Below are 22,338 nucleotides of genomic sequence, written 5' to 3' on the forward strand. Positions count from 1 at the left end.
ATTATCTCTGAAAGTTCGTTTTGGCGCGCCAAAACAAAGAAAATTCCGTTTTGGCGCCCCCGCCAAAACGAACGTTCTGGCGCCCTCATTTACATACCAGGAATTTTACGCTATGGCCCTTATCAGTCACCATATTAAACAGACAAACAATCTAATTTTATAACGCTAACTTAATCAATACACCTACGACCAATCATCTCAAGAGATGATTGCTCGTAGGTGATCTCGGTTATCTTATATTTTTGTTACACAAAGACCGATGTAACTCATTATTTGAGTTTATTTCGCTGGATACAGAAATATCAAACAAATGATAAAGATTGTGTTTTCTCAGGAAAGGGAAAGTCTTCGCATCTGACGACACCGAGTACGAGAAATTTGGAACATTCCACCTATAGATTCTATGTGCCCCTGAATCCAATAAGTTGAATACTTTTGGTGGCAATGTTGGTGACATTATGTAATTTTATATATGGTGGCTGATTCTGTACATGCCAATATTTTTTCATCCTCCATGAAAACGTGGAAAAGTTTCTTTTGCGCGACAAAGATTGTTTTTGCACGTCAAGTAGCGCGATAACTTAAGATTATTTCGTTCGAACGAAATAAACATATCTATTTTCCACCATTTCACCTCCGGTGCTCCGTACAAAATGGCTTTGAGGATTCCGAAGATAAGGTGCTTGCATCGTCCTTGTTGGTAGTTGCGTGAACTAATCATGATCGTTTGCAGATTACATACGTCTATGTTCTTATACCAGCTTTGAAACGAAACCACGTACGTATACATAATTCATTTCAACAGGCATTTATTTTGGCATTCATTAAACATTTTGATGTTTTCACATCACTGTTACATAAATTGATCTTTTCTATCAAGAACTGAATCTCATTCTGGTGAGTTAATGCGCTGAAAAAAGTAACCGAGATACCAATGGGGCTACTAAACTGTAGGTCAGTTAGGAATAAAATTGACAATATCTGGCATAGCGTAAATGAAACAACCTCGACATTTTCTGCCTGGCTGACACGTGCTTTACTAATTGTGCTAAGGATGAATTTTTCGTAAAAGCCATTAACCGACTGAGATGGAATAACTTCCACCATCTACCGCACACTGGGAACAAAGGGTATGGCGGTGTTGGTGTTCTCAAAGGCACAACCAGTTTGGTCGAAATACTCAAATCGGACTCATTCACAACCTTTGATGTGATGCAGCTGCAGATTTGACTGAAAATCGGCTTAGATGTATTGTGATTTATCGACCACCGCCATCTCGTGCTAATTAACTGTCCGTCGATCAATTTTTTTGTCGCGAGTTGACTGAATTCCTACAGTCTTTGTGGCATAACTTTCATTTGGACAAACCTGCATTGCCAGATTCAAAGCAGTTCCCGGATATTCTGGACACTTTTGCACTCTCTCAGCATGTGTGTAAACCGACACATTGCGCCGGTCATATTCTCGACGTGGTTATAACGAGACGTGATGCCAAATTTCTTCAGTCGTTGAGTGTCAGTGAATTAGTATCTGATCACAACCTCGTGATCTGTGGTCTACTCGAGCCACGTACAAGGTAGCTGCAGAACATTTACACTGATTCTTTTAAAGCACGCCTTTCGGTGATTGATAATGGTATTTCCCAATTCACTGACGTTCTGTCTCAATTTTGATCAGGAGTTATAGGCGCTGCTCTTGATCAACATGTACCGGTTAAAATCGAGTGCCTAACCTTACGTCCGTCTCGACCGTGGTTCACGGACGGAGTCCAGAATGCAAAATGTGCAAAACGTAAGGCTGAGCGTAAAAAGAAGAGGACTAGACTCCCAATTCACAAAGAACTGTTTCTAGCCGCCCAGGCATTACGATACGAATCTTAAAACGGCTAAGTATTCTCACCATTACAACGAAATCTACAATGCAGCTGGTGACCAAAAACGTCTTCAACAGAACCAGATACTTTTCAGTGGGAAGTCGTCGACATTATTTGACACGATCGATCACGGTATTCTGCTATCCGTATCAGGCAGTACTTGGGCATCGGTGTCACCACACTGAAACGGTTTAATTCTATTTGACCAATAGGTCATTCATAGCAGTTAAGATAGATGTACGGACATCTGAACCGCACAGTTTAAAGTATGGGGTGCCACAAGGCTCGGTACTGGCCCCTTACTGTTTCTTATATATGTGCTGCCTCTTGGCAACATCATTTGGAAACATCATTAATCATTTGGGCTAGACAGACACGTTTTTGCTGACGACAATCAGGTCTTTAAACTACTTAAATCCATCCATGTACTAAACGCTCAGATTAACAACGTTGGACATTGTCTCCTTGCGATCTACGATTGGTACGCAGCAAATTCTCTTAAAGCCACATTGCTTTCAAGACTGAAGTGTTTCTATTGGGCACCAAACACCATCTTAAGTCCTTCGATCTTCAATCATTAACTGCAGCTTGAGTCGGTCTAAATTTCTCAGACTCCCATCCGAAATATGGGCGTCGTGTTTGATTCTGAACTATCGATGGTACCGTTCATATATTAAGACACATATTATTATTATCATTATTATTATTATTAAGGCCAGGATCGACATCAAAATCCCCATATTGACTTTTTGATCTTAAAATAGGGATTGTCCCCATTATTTATTTATTTGGCTGGTAAATTTTGTTTGATTTTTCGATTGAGTGTCCCTTACAGACCCACCACACCTGCCGGGAGCGAAACAGGGGGTTTGATTTTGAAATCGGAAATCGAAGTACAGGTATAGATGTGTGATCGGCGGTCGAGTTAACAGAATATTTTTAAATCGAACTACATAATTGGAAATTCGGTTCCGGTTCATCCAAACAATCTTCCATTCAGTCTGAACCGGCAAGCGACTGATTGGGATGAATTTTTCTGGTTGCCTAATTTAAAACATTGAGATTCTGGAAATAGCTATATTACAAGGTTGAAGATCATTTTGTCCATTTTTATATTTTTTTGGTCGTTTTCTACGTGTAAATAGTCCGAAAATTTATTGTGGTTTTTTCTCGGGTAGACGTTGATGTAGAAGTCCTCTAAGTTGATTGTCCCGCGTGTTGACTAGATAGGAAGAAAGCACATTTCGAAACGCAAATTTTCCAGATGAGAGTATGTCTCTGTGGTATCCGAAGTGTAGTTGTATGACATCGACGGTGCAGCTCCGATGAGGATAGGTTCTCCGTCAAGGGGTGCGCAGTTGGTACTCCACATCTGGTGCTGAATTTGCCTAAAAGTAAAAGTTTTACACTGGGAGCAGTTTTGTGTTTCTAATATACAGTGCATTAAAAAACCTTCCCGATTTTCTATTCGGTGATGAGACATCGGAAAGAGTAGATGAGTACAATTATCTTGGAATTTTGTTTAATTGGGATGGAAAATTTACAAAATCGAAAAAGCAGAGTTCCTGAAATGTTTGGATTTTTTAGAAAATTATTTCTGAATCTGAACCCTGGATTTTTATGCGCGCGGCAAAAACTGACCACCGATTTTTATTTCGCGCTCATGTCGCATCGTTTTTCTCCGTCACAGCAAATCTGAGAAAAGATTTTGGCATAAATGAAAACTAGAGATTCATACGGTTTAAATGTTGCTTAAACTGTCAAAATCCATCCAGGAACAGATTATACATGATAAAATACGCATCACAAATAGTCTTTAAAAAGGAGAAAAAAAATGACCCAACACAACGCAATGCGGCATTACCGCTGAGCTTTACCGGGAAGATCCGTGCTTTCGTTGGTAATAAACCATTTTACGGTTGCAGCCGCCATTTTATTTGTTTGTTTTTTTTTTCACTCATTCATATTTTATTGCTCACAAAAAATAATTTGCATAGAGCATAAAGGGTACTTTGGTCCTGTATTGTTGGGTCATTTTTTTCTTCGTTTTAAAGACTATTTGTGATGCGTATTTTATCATATTACATCTGCGCCTGGATGGATTTTGACAGTTTAAGCAACATTTAAACCGTATGAATCTCTAGTTTTATACATTTTTGTATAATTGCCTTAATTTGGCAAATCCAATCAGATACATATAAATCTTTTTTGTATAAGTCGTACAAAATATTATACATTACTAGCTTCAGCTTTGACTTGTTAGCATTCAAAATTCATTTGTTCCAATGTTTAATCATTCTAAGTTTAATAGTAGTCGATAAAGGTAATCTGCCAGTCTCGCCATATATCATAGTATTATGGCAAAATTTCGTTACTTTTAGAACTAATCTACAAAACCTTGTGTGGACTTTTTCTAGGATATCGATATTTTCATGGCCCCATATTTCGCACCCGTATAATAAAATTGGTGCCACACAACAGTCAAATAATTTTTAAAGTAAGCCTGGAGGAAGACTATATCTTCTGCCTTTTTGAATAATAGCAAACATTGCTCGAACAGCTTTGTCGTGAATTGCTTTTTTTCGCATTTGCAAATTTTCCATCCCAATTAAACAAAATTCCAAGATAATTGTACTCATCTACTCTTTCCAATGTCTCATCACCGAATAGAAAATCGGGAAGGTTTTTTAATCTTTGCTTCGATCTTGCGAAAATCATTATTTTCGTTTTATCAATGTTAACGAATAACTTGTTTACTTGGCAATAATCAAAGAGTATATTTGAATTATTTTGTAATTCAGATTCTGATTCTGCAAATAAAATTGTGTCGTCTGCATATAATAATACAAATAATTTCAGTAATATCTCAATTTCTTCTTCATAAGTTCTTTTGTATACTTTACTAATAAAGCCGAGTGAGTTACAGTTGTTATCGTTGAAGGATTAATCAATATCGTAAAGGAAAATAGCGAATAACAGGGAGGAAAGACTTTCACTCTGTCTTACTCCGATGTTTGAAGGGAAAAAATTTGAAGTATCACCTTTAAACGATACACCAAGATTTGGAATTCAAATAGAGGTTGTGCACGGTGTTAAAAAAGAGACCTTTTATACCTAAAGCCATCATCTTTTTCCATAATGAAATTCTCCATACGGAGTCAAGGGCCTTGCGGAAGTCTTGCGAAACAACAAAAAAGACGTCTACCTTGATTAAGGCATAGCTCAACAATAGACTTAGTGTGAATAGATGATCGGTAGTAGAAAACCCCGATCTAAAACCTGCTTGATTTTCACTTAAAAGTTTATTTACATTCATAAAACATGTTAATCTATTATCAAGGATATTTGTAAAAAGTTTGCCTAAACAACTTACTAGCGTTATACGTCTATAATTATCTGTACAATTAATATTGCCTTTATTTTTTAATATTGGTTTAATAGAGGTTATAGTCCAGCTTTCTGTGATAATGCCACTCATTAATACAATATTAAAGAGTTGAAGATCGGGAATTTCTTATCATTTCATTACAAATTAGATCCATACCGGTAGCTTTGTTGTTTTTTTAAGGAAGAAATAGCTTTATTTAATTCTATCATAGTTATTTCAGCATTAAGCATAGAGTCATCTATATCGTCTAAAAGTAGATCTGTTTCCGTATCCAAAACTTGGTCTCATAGTGAGCGTTTAGGTCAGCAAAGTGATCAAAAAAGTCATTTGATGTAAGACAAAAATTCACCCAAGCGCCACCTGGTGTACGATGACGGCATACTAAAAGAAATTCAACGTTGGTTGTAAGATCGCGAGTTGGTTGTATAATATTGCGAGTTGGTTGTAAGATTGCGAGTTTGTTGTATACTATTGCGAGTTGGTTGTAAGATTGCGAGTACGTTGTTTAAATGCGATGTAGGAGTTTTTGATAGTATGGCGTTCCATAGAAACGTTCATCCGAGAATGTGCAGCGATGAAAACACACAATCAAGTGAATTACTCGTTTAACACCGAGCGTAAAGGCAAAATCCACCGAACTCGCCCTCAAAATATACATGATATGTCACAATTTTTCCAACGAGCAAGTTCCGCGTGACGCGCATATAAACGACGAATTCAAGAAGCGATTTGTGGAGGTAATTCTTGAGGTGGGATCGGTCACTATGTGTACGCTATTTCCGATAAGTAAAGCTAGATGGACCACTAGTGATAGGTTCCGACTTTTCAGAAATGAGTACTATCCTCTATGATGAAAATTAATGTGAATGACCTGCGAACAAGAAACAAGAAAGTTGCACAGGGCAATTTGAAAATGTATTTAGTAAATTGTTTTGCAAATTATATAAATTTTGCGAATTTACAAAAATCGATCGACCTTACCGGTTATCATGTCTCACAATCAGTTCTGCATCAGACATGTGTGTAATATCCTTACATACAAAATCAAAAATTTCGGAATGAAATGTAACATTTCGTTCGAACGAAAAGATTGTTCCGTTTCCACGAAAAAAAACTTCACCATGTCGATACCGTATACACATTTTATAGAAAATATCTACAGTTCAACCAGTTACCAATTTTCATCGACAAATCGACGTGTAGCAAAACGAATTTGAGTAAAAACATATGTACCGGTTAATACAATTGTATATACCAGCTTTCGAATGATACCAAGTTTGCAAATTTTGGGGGTTACCTTCAGGGTCTGAACCCCAGGTCAGTGACCCCGAAGGTCATCCATAATCAGCGCTATCATCAGATTTATTCTGAGACGAATTATTATCAGAATCTTTCGATACTGTGTCCAAAATATCAACCAAACTCACTAGAGAGCGTCTTTAGTGCATTGGCCATTACTACTGACTTACTCATCTCCAGAGATCTGACGCACGTGACACGTGGTTTCTATACCCCCAACTACGTGCCAAATGTGTGTAATACCAAAAATACATAAATGTATCTTTGTAATATGAATATCACTTTCCTACATTTTAGACATTGTATGCTGTCTGGTGTCGCCATCTGCTAAGAGGAAAATGAGTTAGATGATACGCTGAAATCAATATTTGACTGCGACCGATTGCTGGTTCAAGGGTTCAAAACACTAAAAAAAGTAATGATTCAAATCATGAATCTATTGTTGTTAACCTAAGGTTAGAATTAACCAATTTCTTCTAGTTGATGTTCATCGACAGTCGGGTTTAACAAGTTGTTTTTAGGTCGGTCGATATCGCTGATAGTTTGAGGCATCGGTACACCTCTAGTTTCCGGTAAGGGTAACATCAGTAAAGCGGTTACCAGTCCAATACATCCGAGAATCACGCCCGGCAACCAAGATATAGATAGAGCCTGAAACAATTCAATCGCAATGTTGAAATGTAAAACAAGTGACAGGATTGAAAATGCACGAAATAAAAACCTACCAAATAAGCGGCGAATGGTGCTGTCATCGAACCTATTCGGGCAAATGCCGATGCAATACCCACACCGCGGTTTCTGAAAAATAGATAATAGTACAGTGTAAAAGGAAACCAATTTTCTCTTTTAAGTTATTTTAAAGGAAGAATCTCACCTGAAGTTAGTCGGATAAAGTTCACTGGTATGGATAAAGATTATGCCAAACGCTGCTGTGCAGCAGAATTTTCCTGCAGTATTTAACGTCATAATTAACGGAACCAAATTCGTCTCTCCTAGGAACACAAGTTTTACACAAGATTCTAAGACATTTTATGATAGAATTGTTTCTAGAAACTATCCTGGACATTATCCCTACCGACACTTTCAGGACAGAACGTCGCAGCTACCAAAACTAGACCGGTTATTGCATAAAGCAACATCAAGAATACTCGTCTTCCAATACTGAAAAACATCGTACATATAAATATGTACATTTAAATACAGTATTTGATTTTATACAGCTCTTGTACAGCTCTTATACAGCTTACAATTGTAGTACAAAGTGCATCACAATGTAACTTGGTATTTCGATGGCAGCAGCCAAAAAATAATTAGCAAATCGACCCCCGGCCATTATCGTCGTACTCAGTGTCAACCCGTAATAAGTGAGACTTGTAAAAGACCTGCAAGAAGGAAAAAAAGATTTCAGTGAAGAAAACCAAACGCGTGCGTACCCCACTTAGCCTGAATTATTCAGAAAATGAAACACATAATCGGCCGTAAGACATAAAAGTCTTTACGTAAAAGGTATGTCTATGTTCGTAACACGAATGTGCATTGAACAATACCGATACTTACCAGATAAAAGCTTCTAGTATCGTGTATAGACGCAGTTTTGGATGTTTGAGTATGTGTAAAATTCCAATCGTTTCATTATCCGAGTCTCCACTACCCTTAGAACAGCCGACCATATTTCTAAACACTAATTTAACTCTGTGCACAACCGACCTTTTATCTGAATTTAATGCATAATAAGAATGGTGAATAAATGCAAGGAAACTTATACTATGCAGGGGTAGGAGCAATTTTAGTTCATCTATTAATCAACTTATTCTCAATTCGTCTGACGTGATCGAGTTTTTGATTTGGAGGATACATATTACCTGTGAGTAAGATCGCCATGCTCGATGGCAACGTTGCATTTTACTATAGATTATGAAACATTTATCATAGAATTAAGATGAAAATAATTTTTTTCATATCTTATGAATGATTGAACAGTCAATTGTTCACCTTGCTTAGCAGTTTCTGTGGTTTTTCTAATAGCAGAAATGGTGGCTGGTGAAAGCGAACGTTTGTTGAATTTCGCTGCTTTTCTCAAAATTCTGATCGCTTCTTCGGGTCTGGAATTAGCGACGAGCCACGCCACAGATTCATCGTAAAACCTTATTACAAAATAATATGATGAATATCTAAAATTTTGAATGCACATTTTGTTATCCAAAAAATGTATTTACCAAATTCCTAGAATGGCGAAACAAGGAATGATACCCCCGACGATTTGCAGGTATTTCCAGTGAGTGAAATAGTAGCCGCAAACTCCAGTTAAAAGCATTCCAATTGTAAATGAAAGCATGTGATATGCGTTAGCGAATGAACGTTGATCGGTCGGAAACCACTCACAAACCAAAACATAAGAGGCTATGCAGGCACCCTAAAGAAACAAGCAAACCATTTAAAGCCGGGGACGGAAAAAATTATTCTATTGTTATTCAGATCTTTTTTGTAATTTCTTTCTTATGCATGTTATATCAATTTCTTGAGTAATTCTTAACGGTCTAGGAATTGAATAATTTTTAGGCTTTAGTTCATCATCGATCATAGAAATCATTTACTATATTGAAAAGTCCGCTAAAGAATTTCATCGTGATTAAAAATGTTTGGTTGACAAAAATGACAGGAAGGAACATCGAAACAGCGAGCATTAGAGAACAGACTATATAGGGAATCTTCCTGCCAAAATAATCCGACCAAGGTGGCGCTACTACACTTCCGGTCAAAATACCCCCGAAATATATCGACATTGCTAGAGCGTTCATGTGACTGGATTCACAAACCCACGAAAACTGAAAATAGATAAAATAATTTTATCATTTTTCTTTTGATTGGATCATTGCGATTTCTGCAGAATGACTGACTGACCTGTTCGGTAAGAGTGTAATAACCATGTGACCGGTAATAGTAACCGTTTTGACAGACGACTGTGGTATTATCTGTAATTGACTTGAATTGTCGACACTGATCGAGTTTAATTTCTCCATCCTCACTAGTTGTATACGGTATCGACTGGTTCACTGTTTGGTTTACCGTAGGCAGTTTACAATGATGTTCCGGAATCCACCCTAAATTTCAAAATATGAAAGTTTTTATTATGTTATCAGTTGGTTTAATGTTAGAGTAATTTTAGTTGAAATTTATGATACATATCATGCAATGAGGTTCAGTGCTAAAGATTTCATGAAAGTCTACTTTTAGGGCCTACTTTTCGGAATACATATAATAAGATATTGTTTACCTTGAAATATCAGATCTAGTGTAGATATTGCCCACGATAAAGCCGTTATTTCGATAATGATTAATTGAAAAATCTGATATTTTCCATATCTCCCTAAATCCTTCAAAGCGGTTTCAACTTCCATCGTGTAGCAAAAGACGTGTACTGAAAAACGAAACTATTTTGAACCGATACATTATTATACTATACTTTACTGTCGATAGACTTGTAAACTACGTAAATAAAATGTAAAAAAATCTTTTGATTTATACTTCTCTTTATATCTAAGGTTTGATTGACAGCATTTTACTGTTTACGGTAATGGTAACTAAGGATTTTTTTAAAAGAATTTCTATGGTTAAATGAACTCGCTATTTTGGTTACTCCTTGAGTCCGTAGCGAATGTAGAATACGTCAGCTTTTCATCATTGAAGTAGCAAGTTCTGCGTCGCTCTTTCCTTCGTTGGGTTTGCTATTCCAAGGTAATAATTACATGCATCGAATATCTTTCCATTAAGACTCCTTCATTTAAATTTCTTGGATAGCATAATCGTGACATACTTTTCGAGAAAAGTGGTAATTTTCACGCCAATTCTTTGTGACGGAGAAATCTACCGGCAATGATGTTTCGCCGTTGGCAGCAAATTCTGTTGATTTATTTTGATGATTATCATGGTACAAATATAAAAACATAATTTGTTACATAAATTATACATATAATATATGACAATCATCAGGACCTCGGAAATCATTTTATGATTGTCAGGCCGAGGCTCTGGAGCAGATCACAAATGCAATTTTACCACCAAATCCAATTATGAAAAAAGAAGATTGAGAATGATAGAATAATTGAAATTCAAAAAAATTATGAATTAAACCTATTTTAATCGTGATTATAATCGTAGATCCTATTGTAAAACCTAACATGGTTATTTTCACCTTGGAGACAGTGAAAGACAACGATCAACGGGTAAGACAAGGGGAAATGCTCGAGCAAACGCAGCAGGAAACTGACCAGTTATAAAGCAGAACACTGACAATTCTATAATCCTAGTGGTCAAAAGGCTCGCATAAAACTATAACAGCGTAGATATTTTACTAAATTTAGTCTAGATTTAGATGCACTTGAGGATCCATGGCTCCGAGACGTAAGTGTTCAAACTCAACTCGAAGTTTCTGATAAAGATATTCAATGCGACTTAGTGCAATTTGAAAAGACTTTCTGTGATGCCAGTTCTCAGTGCACGATTGAAAATACAGATTTAAACGTTTTGTCGCCGTTGGAAACTTCAGATTCGCAAACAGCTAAAAAGGAAAATTTTATTCGAAATATGATCTCAGAAAATAACCGGCTAAAATTCGAAAACCAAGAGCTCGAAAAGAAATATACTGGAATGTGCGTTCGTATTCCTGCGCTCGAACAACAAGTTTATCGGTCAATGCAGATCATGAGCAGTTTGAATATCTGTCCCAACAGTACAGACTCTGGGACAGCGCGCCTCCCGTCTGATATTGTCAGAAAATCAAAGAAAAGGCACTCAAACGGCTATAGAAAAAAATGTATTTAGTGGGTTTCTTGTGTTTTGCTCACGTCCGCAAGCACGATGAAATCATTTAGTACATATTTGAATTTATTTGCCAATATCATGATGTATGAAAACTAACTAATTGCTTAGTGCATGTCTGCGAGCATGATTAATGTTAATTGAGATCGAATGGAAATAGAATGACAAAGTAAGATTAGACTTGATGTATGTCACAGTAGATAAAAAGAATTATATACATATTACAGTATATGGGATTGAATAATATGAACACATGTACGCAACAGTTGCGGTATAAAATGTAAATACGTAATGATCGAATTAAAAGGATTATTCAGTGTACGTCCGCTGATTCCTTTACTGCATCGCATACGAAGAAAATAATGATTTTTCTAAAACCTAGAATAGACTATGTGTCATTTATGTAATTTAACTGTTTTTGTATTTTCTATGGTGGCTGATAAGGGCCAGAGCGTAAAATTTGGCGCGCCAAAACGGAGAAAATTCCGTTTTGGCGCCCTCGCCAAAACGAAATTTCGTTTTGGCGCCCCCACCAAAACAACGAAAAACGTCGAAATTTCTCTAAAAGTTCGTTCTGGCGCGCCAAAACGGAGAATATTCCGTTTTGGCACCCCCGCCAAAACGAACTTTAAACCACGTAAAATAATTCTATATATACGTAAAATATTTTCATATATGCAAATTTATGCAAATTACACACAAGATCAACGCGCCAAATTGAAAAACAATTTTACTGTGGTTGAATGCTTGTTTTGGCGGGGGCGCCAAAACGGAAATAACCGCGCCAAAACGAAATTTTCTTAGTTTTGGCGCGCCAAAACCAACTTTTAGAGAAATTTCGACGTTTTTCGTTGTTTTGGCGGGGGCGCCAAAACGAAAGTTCGTTTTGGCGGGGACGCCAAAACGGAATTTTCTTCGTTTTGGCGCGCCAAAACGAACTTTTAGAGAAATTTCAACGTTTTTCGTTGTTTTGGCGGGGGCGCCAAAACGAAAGTTCGTTTTGGCGGGGGTGCCAAAATGAAAGTTCTCTCCGGAATTTTCTCCGTTTTGGCGCGCCAAAACGAACTTTTAGAGAAATTTCGACGTTTTTCGTTGTTTTGGCGGGGGCGCCAAAATGAAAGTTCGTTTTCTTTGTTTTGGCGCGCCAAAACGAACTTTTAGAGAAAATTGGACGTTTTTTTTCGTTTTGGCGTTCTGGCGTTCTGGTGCCCTCATTTACATACCATGAATTTTACGCTATGGCCCTTATCAGCCACCATAATTTTCATTTGTTCTGAACATTTTTCTAGTCTTCATTAAGCATTCGTGCACGATAGCGCACACTAGATGTGCACTCGTGCGCACACTGAAGGCAAATGGCTTAGATTACAAGGTAGGAGTTTGTTGAAAAGTAGAAGAGCATTTTGTTGCTATTATTAAAACATAAGGATTTATAAGGGATGGTTAGCGTAGTTCAGGAGGGAATAGAATAGAAGTTGTAGGACTGAACATACCAAATAGGGTAAGGTAAGAAGCGGGTGAGATTATGGTTTAGGAATGTGAGAAATATACGAATTAGTATATAAGTCTAAGGTTTTTGGATCAGGGAAAGAACTGGAGGGAGTTGAGAAAGAGAGGGAGAAAATGCAGAAATAATGTAACTAATAGTACGATAACCACACTCAAACGTGGTGAACGGATAATAGGATAAAAACCCACTATATTGAAAGAATTTAAAATCGAGAATTTATTTCTAAAATGTAAAAACACAACGTTTCGATCTCACACTAGAGATCATCGTCAGGTGAGCCAATGTAACTAATATAGGAAGGAAATAAAGAAAGACTTGTTATCACTTAATATCCACAGTGGTACAGCATTAGTTAGAACAACAATTGAGGACAGTCAGTGGATACAGCACTGGTTGCGAAGAACGTCAAGATATAACAAGTGGGGGAGAATTCAGTGGCATAACAATTGGTAGAAATTGTTAAGTACCATTACAGCAGCAAGATTGAACCACTTTTCTCGCAAGAATCATAACCTACACCGTGTACGTCCTGATATGATCTATTTGCATCACCTAACCTGTATTGCGCATGTAAAAATGTGACAAGTTACAGACTGAGTGAGAGTCTCGGGTAAGAGATAATAGGGCTACATGAAGATATTCCATGAAGAATAATTCCTGTGATTATTACCTTGGAATAGCAAACCCAACGAAGGAAACGGTAAAGCATATCACACTACCTATATGATGAGAAGTTCCATCGTGAAGCGGACTCGAGGAAGTAATCTGTCTGAGCTAGGTCCGCACCTGTCTGCGAGCACTGCAGGCTTCGTGATAAAACGTTTGAAACGAATGGGAAAATTGTAGAGATATTTTGTTTTTACGCGGAGGTATTAAACACAGTATGTGGTAATACGATGTAAAGAGGAAATTTCAGTATTAGGTCTCAATTCATCATTAGGGCGCCCTAATGGTAATTTGATACTTGATACAGTAATTTCCCCCAGCTGACACAGCGATTACATAGGAATCCGGGTCATTATACCTCCGCCCAAAATACCTCCACCCAAATAAACCACACCGAGAATCCTTCGCCCAGAATACCCTCATATGTTTCCAAATTACCTCCAGGCCCTAGATCTATTGGGTTTATGCCTGAAGGACAAAAATTAGGAACCTTTAGGAACCCATCCAAGTTTGAATTTACAGGTCATATTCAAATAAACCAAAGTTCTGTACCGGTAGTTTAAAAGTAGTTAACAAAGTATAATGTTAATTTCAGTATATTGTTCGAAGATCATTGATACAGTTAAATGGAAATGAACTGAATTCAATGTGTATACCGAAATGTAATACATTGTTTTCTTAGATTATAGGACTAATCAATATTCTATAACCTAAATATTGAATTGTTTATAGAGAAATCTAGTATTAGATTAAAGACATGAGAAAAACTAATTAACATTCTATAATCAATATCTCGTTGTTTATTCAAATTGGGTCGATTTGTAAATTTCCCAGCCATAACTAATTGGAAGTGAACATTGTCATTAATTGTTTTTCAATTATTCATCAGTAAAGGCTTATATATACCGTAATACATTATATATGATCCTATACATGTATAATAGTCAATATTGGTGGTACTTTATACATCTGAATAATAGAATTTCTTTTAATTCTTGGTGGAGGTATTTTGGACACATATGAGGGTATTCTGGGTGGAGGAATTCTGTGTGTGGGATTTTGGACGGATGTATTTTGGGCGGAGGTATTATAGGCGTATCCCTTTACATAGCGAATGGCTGTTATCGCGATGTTGATATCAACGTATAAAGAATAATGAAATTAGGAAAATGAAAGGAAAGTGTTAACGGTGGCAGGTGTCACCCTGATATAAGTCACACATTTCATAATCATATACATACCAATTTCATATTGAATGGTTCATAATATTTCATATCTCTTTCTATATGAAATGCTTAATAATAATAATAATAATAATAATAATAGTATTAATAATATAATATAACTTATGAATACAGTACAATATGTGCTTTATCGCAATCAACATGTCAGACTACTCATTATGTATAGGCACTTCGCACCCGGTTCATTAAACCATATTTTAGAATAAGACCAAGTGCCTTCAAACTGATACAATTATTAAACTCTAAGAGCAAACAGCTCTGTAACCTGTCTCGCTTTATACAGCAAGGATCAAAGTTTCTCTAACTCATATTAAATATGTACTGTTCAATGCCCGCCTTAAGCTATTGTTGATTGATAAGTATTCATGTATTTCTTCTCATTTAAACCGTGTTTGTATGAATTCTGTAAACTGCATGGGTACGTGTACAATGTATGAACCTGTTTTTTGTGCTCTGTGCTAATGTAAATTTTGTGGAGCAATAAACTAATTGTAATTGTAATTGTATTTAAAGTGATTAGCTCTAGCCTGTGCTCATCATTAATCAATTTGTGTCTCGCAAACATGTCACTAGGTGTTAGTTTGTGAGTCCTGATGTCTGCAACTTGTCTGACACCTAGTTCTCACTTTATACTAATGATTCTGTATATAAAGACTATGTTAAGTTATGATAAACACTCTCATTCCGGGATGCAATTAAGATTGTACATATAAGGTTTAAAATGCCTTGTTGTTCCTGATGGATGGAATCCTGTAGCGCCTGGTTTCAATGCTTGTTCTCCAGCCAGCCTGCCGATACAACAAACCGGCCGGTCACAGAGGAAAGGCATTAATCGCGGTAAGTATAAACAAGAAAATTAATTTTGATGAATTATTTGACGCCTGCGATAAAAACGTAGAATTTTTGGGATAAGCTAATGTGGAATTGCAAACTTGAAATCGAAGTTTTAAGAAATTTGGGGAATTATAAGATTTGGCGATTGGGTAGATACAGAGGTCTTCTCGACTCGGTAGTGGTTTTTTTATTGAAAATTGTCAATAATTGATAACTTGCGACCGACTTCATTCACTTTTTCCTCTAAGCTGGTCTGCGCAACTTCATTGCCTCCATGGTTGAGGAAGAGCTCTTCTGATGTCTGCGATCGACTTAGAAGCGTGTGGTCTAGCCAGCCGGCCCCGGTCCCGGTTTGGCAGTCACTCCATATCCTCCTTAATGTCATTCAAAATAACTTGTTTATGTTATTCTGTATGAATTACGCATGTGTTTTGTATGTTGTATCTTCTTAGTTTAAGATTTGTTACTTTATCAAATTTGGGAATTTTATATGTAATAAGGATCAATAAAGAATTTAATTGAATTGTCACCTAATACACATGCCATCAGAGGAAGCGGAGCCGAATATGATAGGTATGCTAAAATTGCTAATCTCATGAAACCTGCATACCCCTTATATCGAACATATTTTCTAAAACATTTGAATATTGAAATTTTTTGTTGACACATTTTTATATTGACCGCTTGTAGCCGCCGATGAAATTCACGTCGGCCCTACGCAGAGCGTAGATAGCTACGTCATTCCACCAGCATCTCCATGTCAGGGTCTTTCTTTTATGTCAGACTTCCAAATCGTGTATACTTCCGCCATTTTGACCGAATAATCCAATTTGTTTGGTGAACGGAAAAAATGGCCAAGGAAAATATCATTTATCATTTCATCAAATTATCATTTCGATTTATGTCTGCTTCTGATATAATCATACATCCATTACTATTACAATACGTCTTCTAATAATATTCAATGCAATATAACATTTCGACGTTCAAATAGAGCTAATTATATAATCACAGAACGACATTCTTTGTCAGTGGTATTTTGCCAAATAGCTTGTATGTGACGTTTTGCACATCGATTTACGGTTGTCGTTTGTAAAATGACGCTGAATGGTTCACACTGTTTAGGTTTCATAATGGTAACGTTTTATAAGGCGTCAAAAAATAATTCATTGATATTTACTCGGAGGACCAGAAACTGTCAGAAACTGTCATTCTTGAATTGATGTAAGAACTTTGATACACGTATCCGTAACGATAATCCAGGATCACACACGAGAGACGGCGATCGGTATAAATATATACAAGTATGTATGTTAGTATCTTATACACATAAAGGTTACTTTTTACGATAAACAAAACGGTTCCGCTCACTGAGGCCTAACATAATGAGTTTATAAATGGCGGAAACGTTGAAACGTATGGATGAACCTCTCCTGGATTAATGCTAGTTTCTGAAGCTTTAAGGAACGCTCCCAGACTTAAACGTCTATTGGTTTTCACTTTTGTGTGTGAGATAAACTGCTCGCAAGCGCTCTAGAACCAGGGGCCAGTTTCACGAAAAAGTTTAACTCAAATTTTTTGATTAATTGCCATTGGTTACTTCATGTTTTCAATGAGGACAACAATTCAAACTTAACTGTTTTAAGCTTACACTTTTTTCGTGAAACTGGGCCCCGGTGATATAACTTAATTCTGCATGTGAAAGTCTGAAGTTAACTCAAAGTAGGTCCCCGTAAATTATTAACCTCGCCATACATCACGCGTATACTGGTTATAGTGAACTGGACTCGTCACGCATGAATGCGAGTAACCTAGATCTACTGATCGTTCTCTCAGAATACGTGTCTTTTTGTGTTTACTAGAGATATGGATCTGTCGATAGAAAGAGTGTCCGATTTCGAAAAATTCGTTAGAGAAGCACTGTCAAAAATGCAAACAACTGTTATGAAAATAGATGCCAGGCAAGATAAGTACGAAAAATGGTGCAGCAACCTAGACAATACGATCACCAAACATGATGCTGCACTGGATGAACTTACAAAATCAGCTGAATTTGGGGAAAATTGGGGAAAGTGCAAATAAAGCTCTATTTTTTGTTTTGAAAAAGGTCCAACAGTACTCTTTAGATACAGACATAGGTTTAGAACTTTTTGATGCTATGGTCGAACCAATCCTTACGTATGCATGTGAAATATGGGGTTACGAATCAACTGCTATTTTAGAGAAATCAAGACCAATTTACTCAAAAATGGAGGGCCGATTGCCGCAACAGCTCAAAAGGACTACTGTATTCTATTATCAAAACCAAACTTAAGTTCGAACCATATTTGCATGACCTCCCTATTTCATTGCGACGCACATTGTGCCGGTTTAGATGTAGTAATCACAAACTACCGATTGAAACCGGTAGATATAGTAATACACCTCAAAACCAGAGATATTGTTTAAAATGCAACCAAAATGTAATTGGAAATGAATATCACTTTATTTGAATGTCCAGAATATACAATTCTAAAATCACAGTGCTTACCAAAATTTTGTTTAACAAGACCTAATCATTATAAACTGATTATAAAAAGTGACGAGTAAATGACGAGTTGATAAAAGTAGATTTTCAATAAAAACATAATATAAGAAAAGTAATTCAGTTTTCAATATCAAGTGTTAGCAAAATTTATTAAGCTTTTAGTATAAAAGAGTTAGCAAAGTGTTAGCACATTAGTACAGTTTTTTGATATAAAGTGTTAATTCAGTTTTTCAGATAAAAGTGTTTGTAAAGTGTTAGTGAAAGTGAAGTTTTAATATATTAAGTGTTCATAAACACACGCTTACATAAAAGTTTGTGTTTATTTGATTATGACCGGGACTGATATTCTTTAGCATGCAGTGACTTAAAAAATCAAATTGTTGCTAGGAATTTGAATTGAAGTTTTATATAACTATAAAATATTAAAATAGAACAGCATATGACCGGATAAATGAGAGTGAAGCGAGGATTCGGCGATGATCCAACAGGATCGTTAGTGTCACTGTGTTACCGCGCTTCAATTCCTTCTTCATTTCAATTAAATTCGAGTAAACTTTTCTGATTTTGGTAAATCAATTTGCAGTGAAATCAATACCATACACTGAGTTAGAAAGTTAATCTAATATCTATCCGATCACTCGTTTGATAATTTTCTGATTAGGAAGCCTAAAAATCAAGTTCAAATTTCACTGAAATGAACTGCTTTTCAATACGAATGGCTCGATGTTTTGTTGCACCATCTTGTGTTGCCGGTATCCCGCGCACTTTTAGCCAACTCGGGTTTTCACCTCACTTTAATGGATTATCTTGACTTGAATTAACGTATGTGTTCTGGTTCATGATGTCCATCGACAGTAGGGTTTAACAAGTTGTTGTTTTTAGGTCGGTCGATGTCACTGATAGTTTGAGGCATCGGTATACCTCTAGTTTCCGGTAAGAGTAACATCAGCAAAGCGGTAACCAGTCCAATACACCCGAGAATTACGCCAGACAACCAAGATATATATTGAGCCTGAAACAATTCGATTGTAATGTTGAAATGTTAAACAAGTGACAGGATTGAAAATGTAGGAAATAAAAACCTACCAAATAAGCGGCGAATGGTGCTGTCATCGAACCTACTCGGGAAAACGCCGATGTGATTCCGATCGCACGATTTCTGTAAAAGAAAAAGACAAGAAGATTGCGAAATACTGAACTCTATCTAAACCTATATGTACAACCACACTTGTATACCTGAAGTTAGTCGGGTAAAGTTCACTGGTATGGATGAAAATAATACCATAAGCTGCAGTGCAGCAGAATTTTCCAACGGTATTAAACGTCATAATTAACGGAACCAAATTCGTCTCTCCTTGAAATGAAAAAGCATATCAGAGTTTTCTGGTGAAATATCTGTAAGTGATCTGCTTATTCATATCATGAATCCAGATATACATTTTGTACGTACCGACACTTTCAGGAGCGAACGCCACAGCTATTAAAACTAGACCGGTTATAGCATAAAGCAACATCAACGATACTCGTCTTCCAATACTGAAAAATATCTTCCATATTTAATCTGATTTATTCATGTTATGTCAAGGCGTCTTTCTATTGATGACTTTAAACTACAACTTACAACAAGAGTAGTAGATGCATCGTAAGGTAACTTGGTATTTCAATAGCAGCACTCAAAAAATAATTAGCAAATCGATCCCCGGCCATAACTGTCGTACTCAGTGTCAACCCGTAATAAGTGAGACTTGTAAAAGGCCTACACAAATGAAAAAAAAAACAATATCGGTAGTAGAGAAAACGAAAGCGTCATCCAAATAGCCTGAATTATTCAGAAAATAAAATAAGTAACCGGTCTGAATATCTGTTTATACATTATAGGTCTTAAATAAGACGCGTGTCTATGTTCGTATCATGGATGTGCATTGAACAATACCGATACTTACCAGATGATAGATTCCAGTATCGTGTATCGACGCAGTTTTGGATGTTTGAGAATCTGTAAAATTCCAATCGTTCCATTATTCGAGTCTTCACTAAACTTAGAACAGCCGACCATATTTCTGAACACTAGTTTAACACTATCCACAACCGCACTTTTATCTGAATATAACGTATTTAGGTCTGTAATAGATTCATTTTCATGAATGAATTGAAATATATCAGGTGAATTTCATCAATCTACTTTGAGTTTCTGTGGTTTTTCTAATGGCAGAAATGACGGCTGGTGAAAGCGAGCGTTTGTTAAATTTCGCTGCTTTTCTCAAAATTCTGATCGCTTCTTCGGGTCTGGAATTTGCGACGAGCCACGCCACAGATTCATCGTAAAACCTAATTACAAAATGATATGATGAACATCTCCAATTTCGAATGGATATTTCATTATCGAAAAATTCTATTTACCAAAGTCCTAGAATGGTGAAACAAGAAATGATACCCCCGACGATTTGCAGGTATTTCCAGTGAGTGAAATAGTAGCCGCAAACTCCAGTTAAAAGCATTCCCATCGTAAATGAAATCATGTGAAATGCGTTAGCGAATGAACGTTGATCGGTCGGAAACCACTCACAAACCAAAATATAACCAACTAAGGTAGCGCCCTAAAAGAAACAACCAAAGCATGGCGGAAGAAAAAATAGTTTCTCGTAAAATGACTTTTCTATCTTATAATTCTTCAGCTCTTTGTGTAATTTGTTTCTCTTGGACATTGGATGAACTTCTTAATAAACTTCAGGGATTTTCTAGGAATTGACTAGGAATTTAAGGCTTTAATTCATCATCGATAATAGAAATTATTCACCATACTGAAAAGTCCGCTAAAGAATTTCATTGTAATGAAAAATGTTTGGTTGACAAAAATGACAGAAAGAAACATCGAAACAGCGAACAATAGAGAACAGACTATATACGGGATTTTCCTTCCAAAATAATCCGACCAAGGCGGCGCAACCACACTTCCGGCCAAGATACCCCCGAAATATATCGACATCGCTAGAGCGTTCATGTGATTGAATTCACAAACCCACGAAAACTGAAAATAGATAACTCATTTTATCATTTTTCTGGTGATTGGATCATGAGGATTAATCTGCAGAATGACTGACTGACCTGTTCGGTAAGAGTATGATAACCGTGTGACTGGTAATAGTAACCGTTTTGACAGACGACTGTGGTATTATCTGTAATTGACTTGAATTGTCGACACTGATCGAATTTAATTTCTCCATCCTCACTAGTTGCATACGGTATCGACTGGTTCACTGTTTGATTCGCCGTAGGCAGTTTACAATGGTGTTCTGGAATCCATGCTGAATATTGTGAAAATATGAAAATTTTTCACTATCACGTTATTATGTAATTATGCAGTTCAATGTTAGTTGAAGAAAGTTGAAATTTAACGTCAACTCAGGGCCTAATTTTCGGAATACATGTAATAAGATGTTGCTTACCTTGAAATATCAGGCCGAATGTACTTATAGCCGATGATGAAGACGCTATTTCAATAATAAACAACTGCAATATCTGATATCTTCCATATCTGCCTAACTCCTTCAAAGCGGTTTCTACTTCCATCGTGCTGTAAAAAACCTCTACTGTAAACCGAAAATATTTCGAACCGATATCATGCTTTAACTAGACTATACTTTTAACAAACTTGTAAAACACGTAAATGTATAGTAAAAAACCTTTGATTTCTGCTTTTCTTTACATGAAGGATACGACGGACAGCATTTACTTTTTACTGGCTAAAGTTATCCTAAACTGTTATGTAGAATTTCTATGATTTCAGTGATGCCAGTTGGAAGTTTGTGTTGTCGAAAATCTTTTTACTTGTTTAATCATTTTACTTAAATATTTTCTTATCTCTTTTTTGATTTTATGATCCGAAATCGGAAGCAAAGATAGTGATTGGTCGGATTTGCATAATTTTGCTTTAATCGAATTATTTGTTTGAAGGTGCAGACCTAGCTGAGAGGTTTTGAATCCGCAGCGCGATGGAATCAAGAGACTCTTTTAAAGGATTTAGGACGTTACGGGAAATATATATAAAATGTTTTAGGGAGAACTTTTAGGGAGTTTTCGCATCACCCTTTCCTTCTTTGAGTTTGCTATTCCATCCGATATTCATTGAATAACTTTTCGTTAAAACACCTCCATTTGCTTTTCTTGGGCAGGCGAAAA

At 36.4% G+C, this 22,338-nt stretch overlaps 2 protein-coding genes across 2 annotated transcripts; both read right to left on the reverse strand.

Annotated features, from left to right (window-relative positions):
* Window positions 1-6,276: 6,276 nt before the first annotated feature.
* Window positions 6,277-8,874, reverse strand: LOC141912958 (organic cation/carnitine transporter 2-like). Its single transcript, XM_074804395.1, has 8 exons — window positions 8,777-8,874; window positions 8,553-8,704; window positions 8,118-8,274; window positions 7,808-7,942; window positions 7,636-7,721; window positions 7,435-7,552; window positions 7,286-7,358; window positions 6,277-7,211 (listed from the first exon to the last, which is right to left on the reverse strand). The coding sequence occupies exons 1-8, from the start codon at window positions 8,872-8,874 to the stop codon at window positions 7,023-7,025; spliced, it is 1,008 nt and encodes a 335-aa protein (XP_074660496.1). The 3' UTR covers window positions 6,277-7,022.
* A 9,628-nt stretch (window positions 8,875-18,502) lies between these two features.
* Window positions 18,503-21,729, reverse strand: LOC141912959 (organic cation transporter-like protein). Its single transcript, XM_074804396.1, has 10 exons — window positions 21,606-21,729; window positions 21,265-21,464; window positions 20,560-20,756; window positions 20,342-20,487; window positions 20,103-20,259; window positions 19,781-19,915; window positions 19,610-19,695; window positions 19,396-19,513; window positions 19,246-19,318; window positions 18,503-19,171 (listed from the first exon to the last, which is right to left on the reverse strand). Exons 1-10 carry the CDS (start codon window positions 21,727-21,729, stop codon window positions 18,977-18,979), a joined length of 1,431 nt encoding a protein of 476 aa, XP_074660497.1. The 3' UTR covers window positions 18,503-18,976.
* Window positions 21,730-22,338: the final 609 nt, after the last annotated feature.

Source organism: Tubulanus polymorphus, chromosome 11 (assembly GCF_964204645.1).
Source record: "Tubulanus polymorphus chromosome 11, tnTubPoly1.2, whole genome shotgun sequence".
NCBI lineage: Eukaryota > Metazoa > Nemertea > Palaeonemertea > Tubulaniformes > Tubulanidae > Tubulanus > Tubulanus polymorphus.

Excerpts from the sequence above, each read along its gene's own strand:
- LOC141912958 (XM_074804395.1), bottom strand. The coding sequence starts at position 8,874 with ATGCTTTTAACTGGAGTTTGCGGCTACTATTTCACTCACTGGAAATAC. Across the intron at positions 8,275-8,552 it reads CACAGAAACTGCTAAGCAAG|ATAAAAGGTCGGTTGTGCAC; the intron begins GTGAACAATTGA and ends CATTAAATTCAG. Across the intron at positions 7,722-7,807 it reads ATGCACTTTGTACTACAATT|TATTGGAAGACGAGTATTCT; the intron begins GTAAGCTGTATA and ends GATGTTTTTCAG.
- LOC141912959 (XM_074804396.1), bottom strand. The coding sequence starts at position 21,729 with ATGGAAGTAGAAACCGCTTTGAAGGAGTTAGGCAGATATGGAAGATAT. Across the intron at positions 21,465-21,605 it reads ATTCGGCCTGATATTTCAAG|CATGGATTCCAGAACACCAT; the intron begins GTAAGCAACATC and ends CACAATATTCAG. Across the intron at positions 20,488-20,559 it reads TTCACCATTCTAGGACTTTG|GTTTTACGATGAATCTGTGG; the intron begins GTAAATAGAATT and ends TTTTGTAATTAG.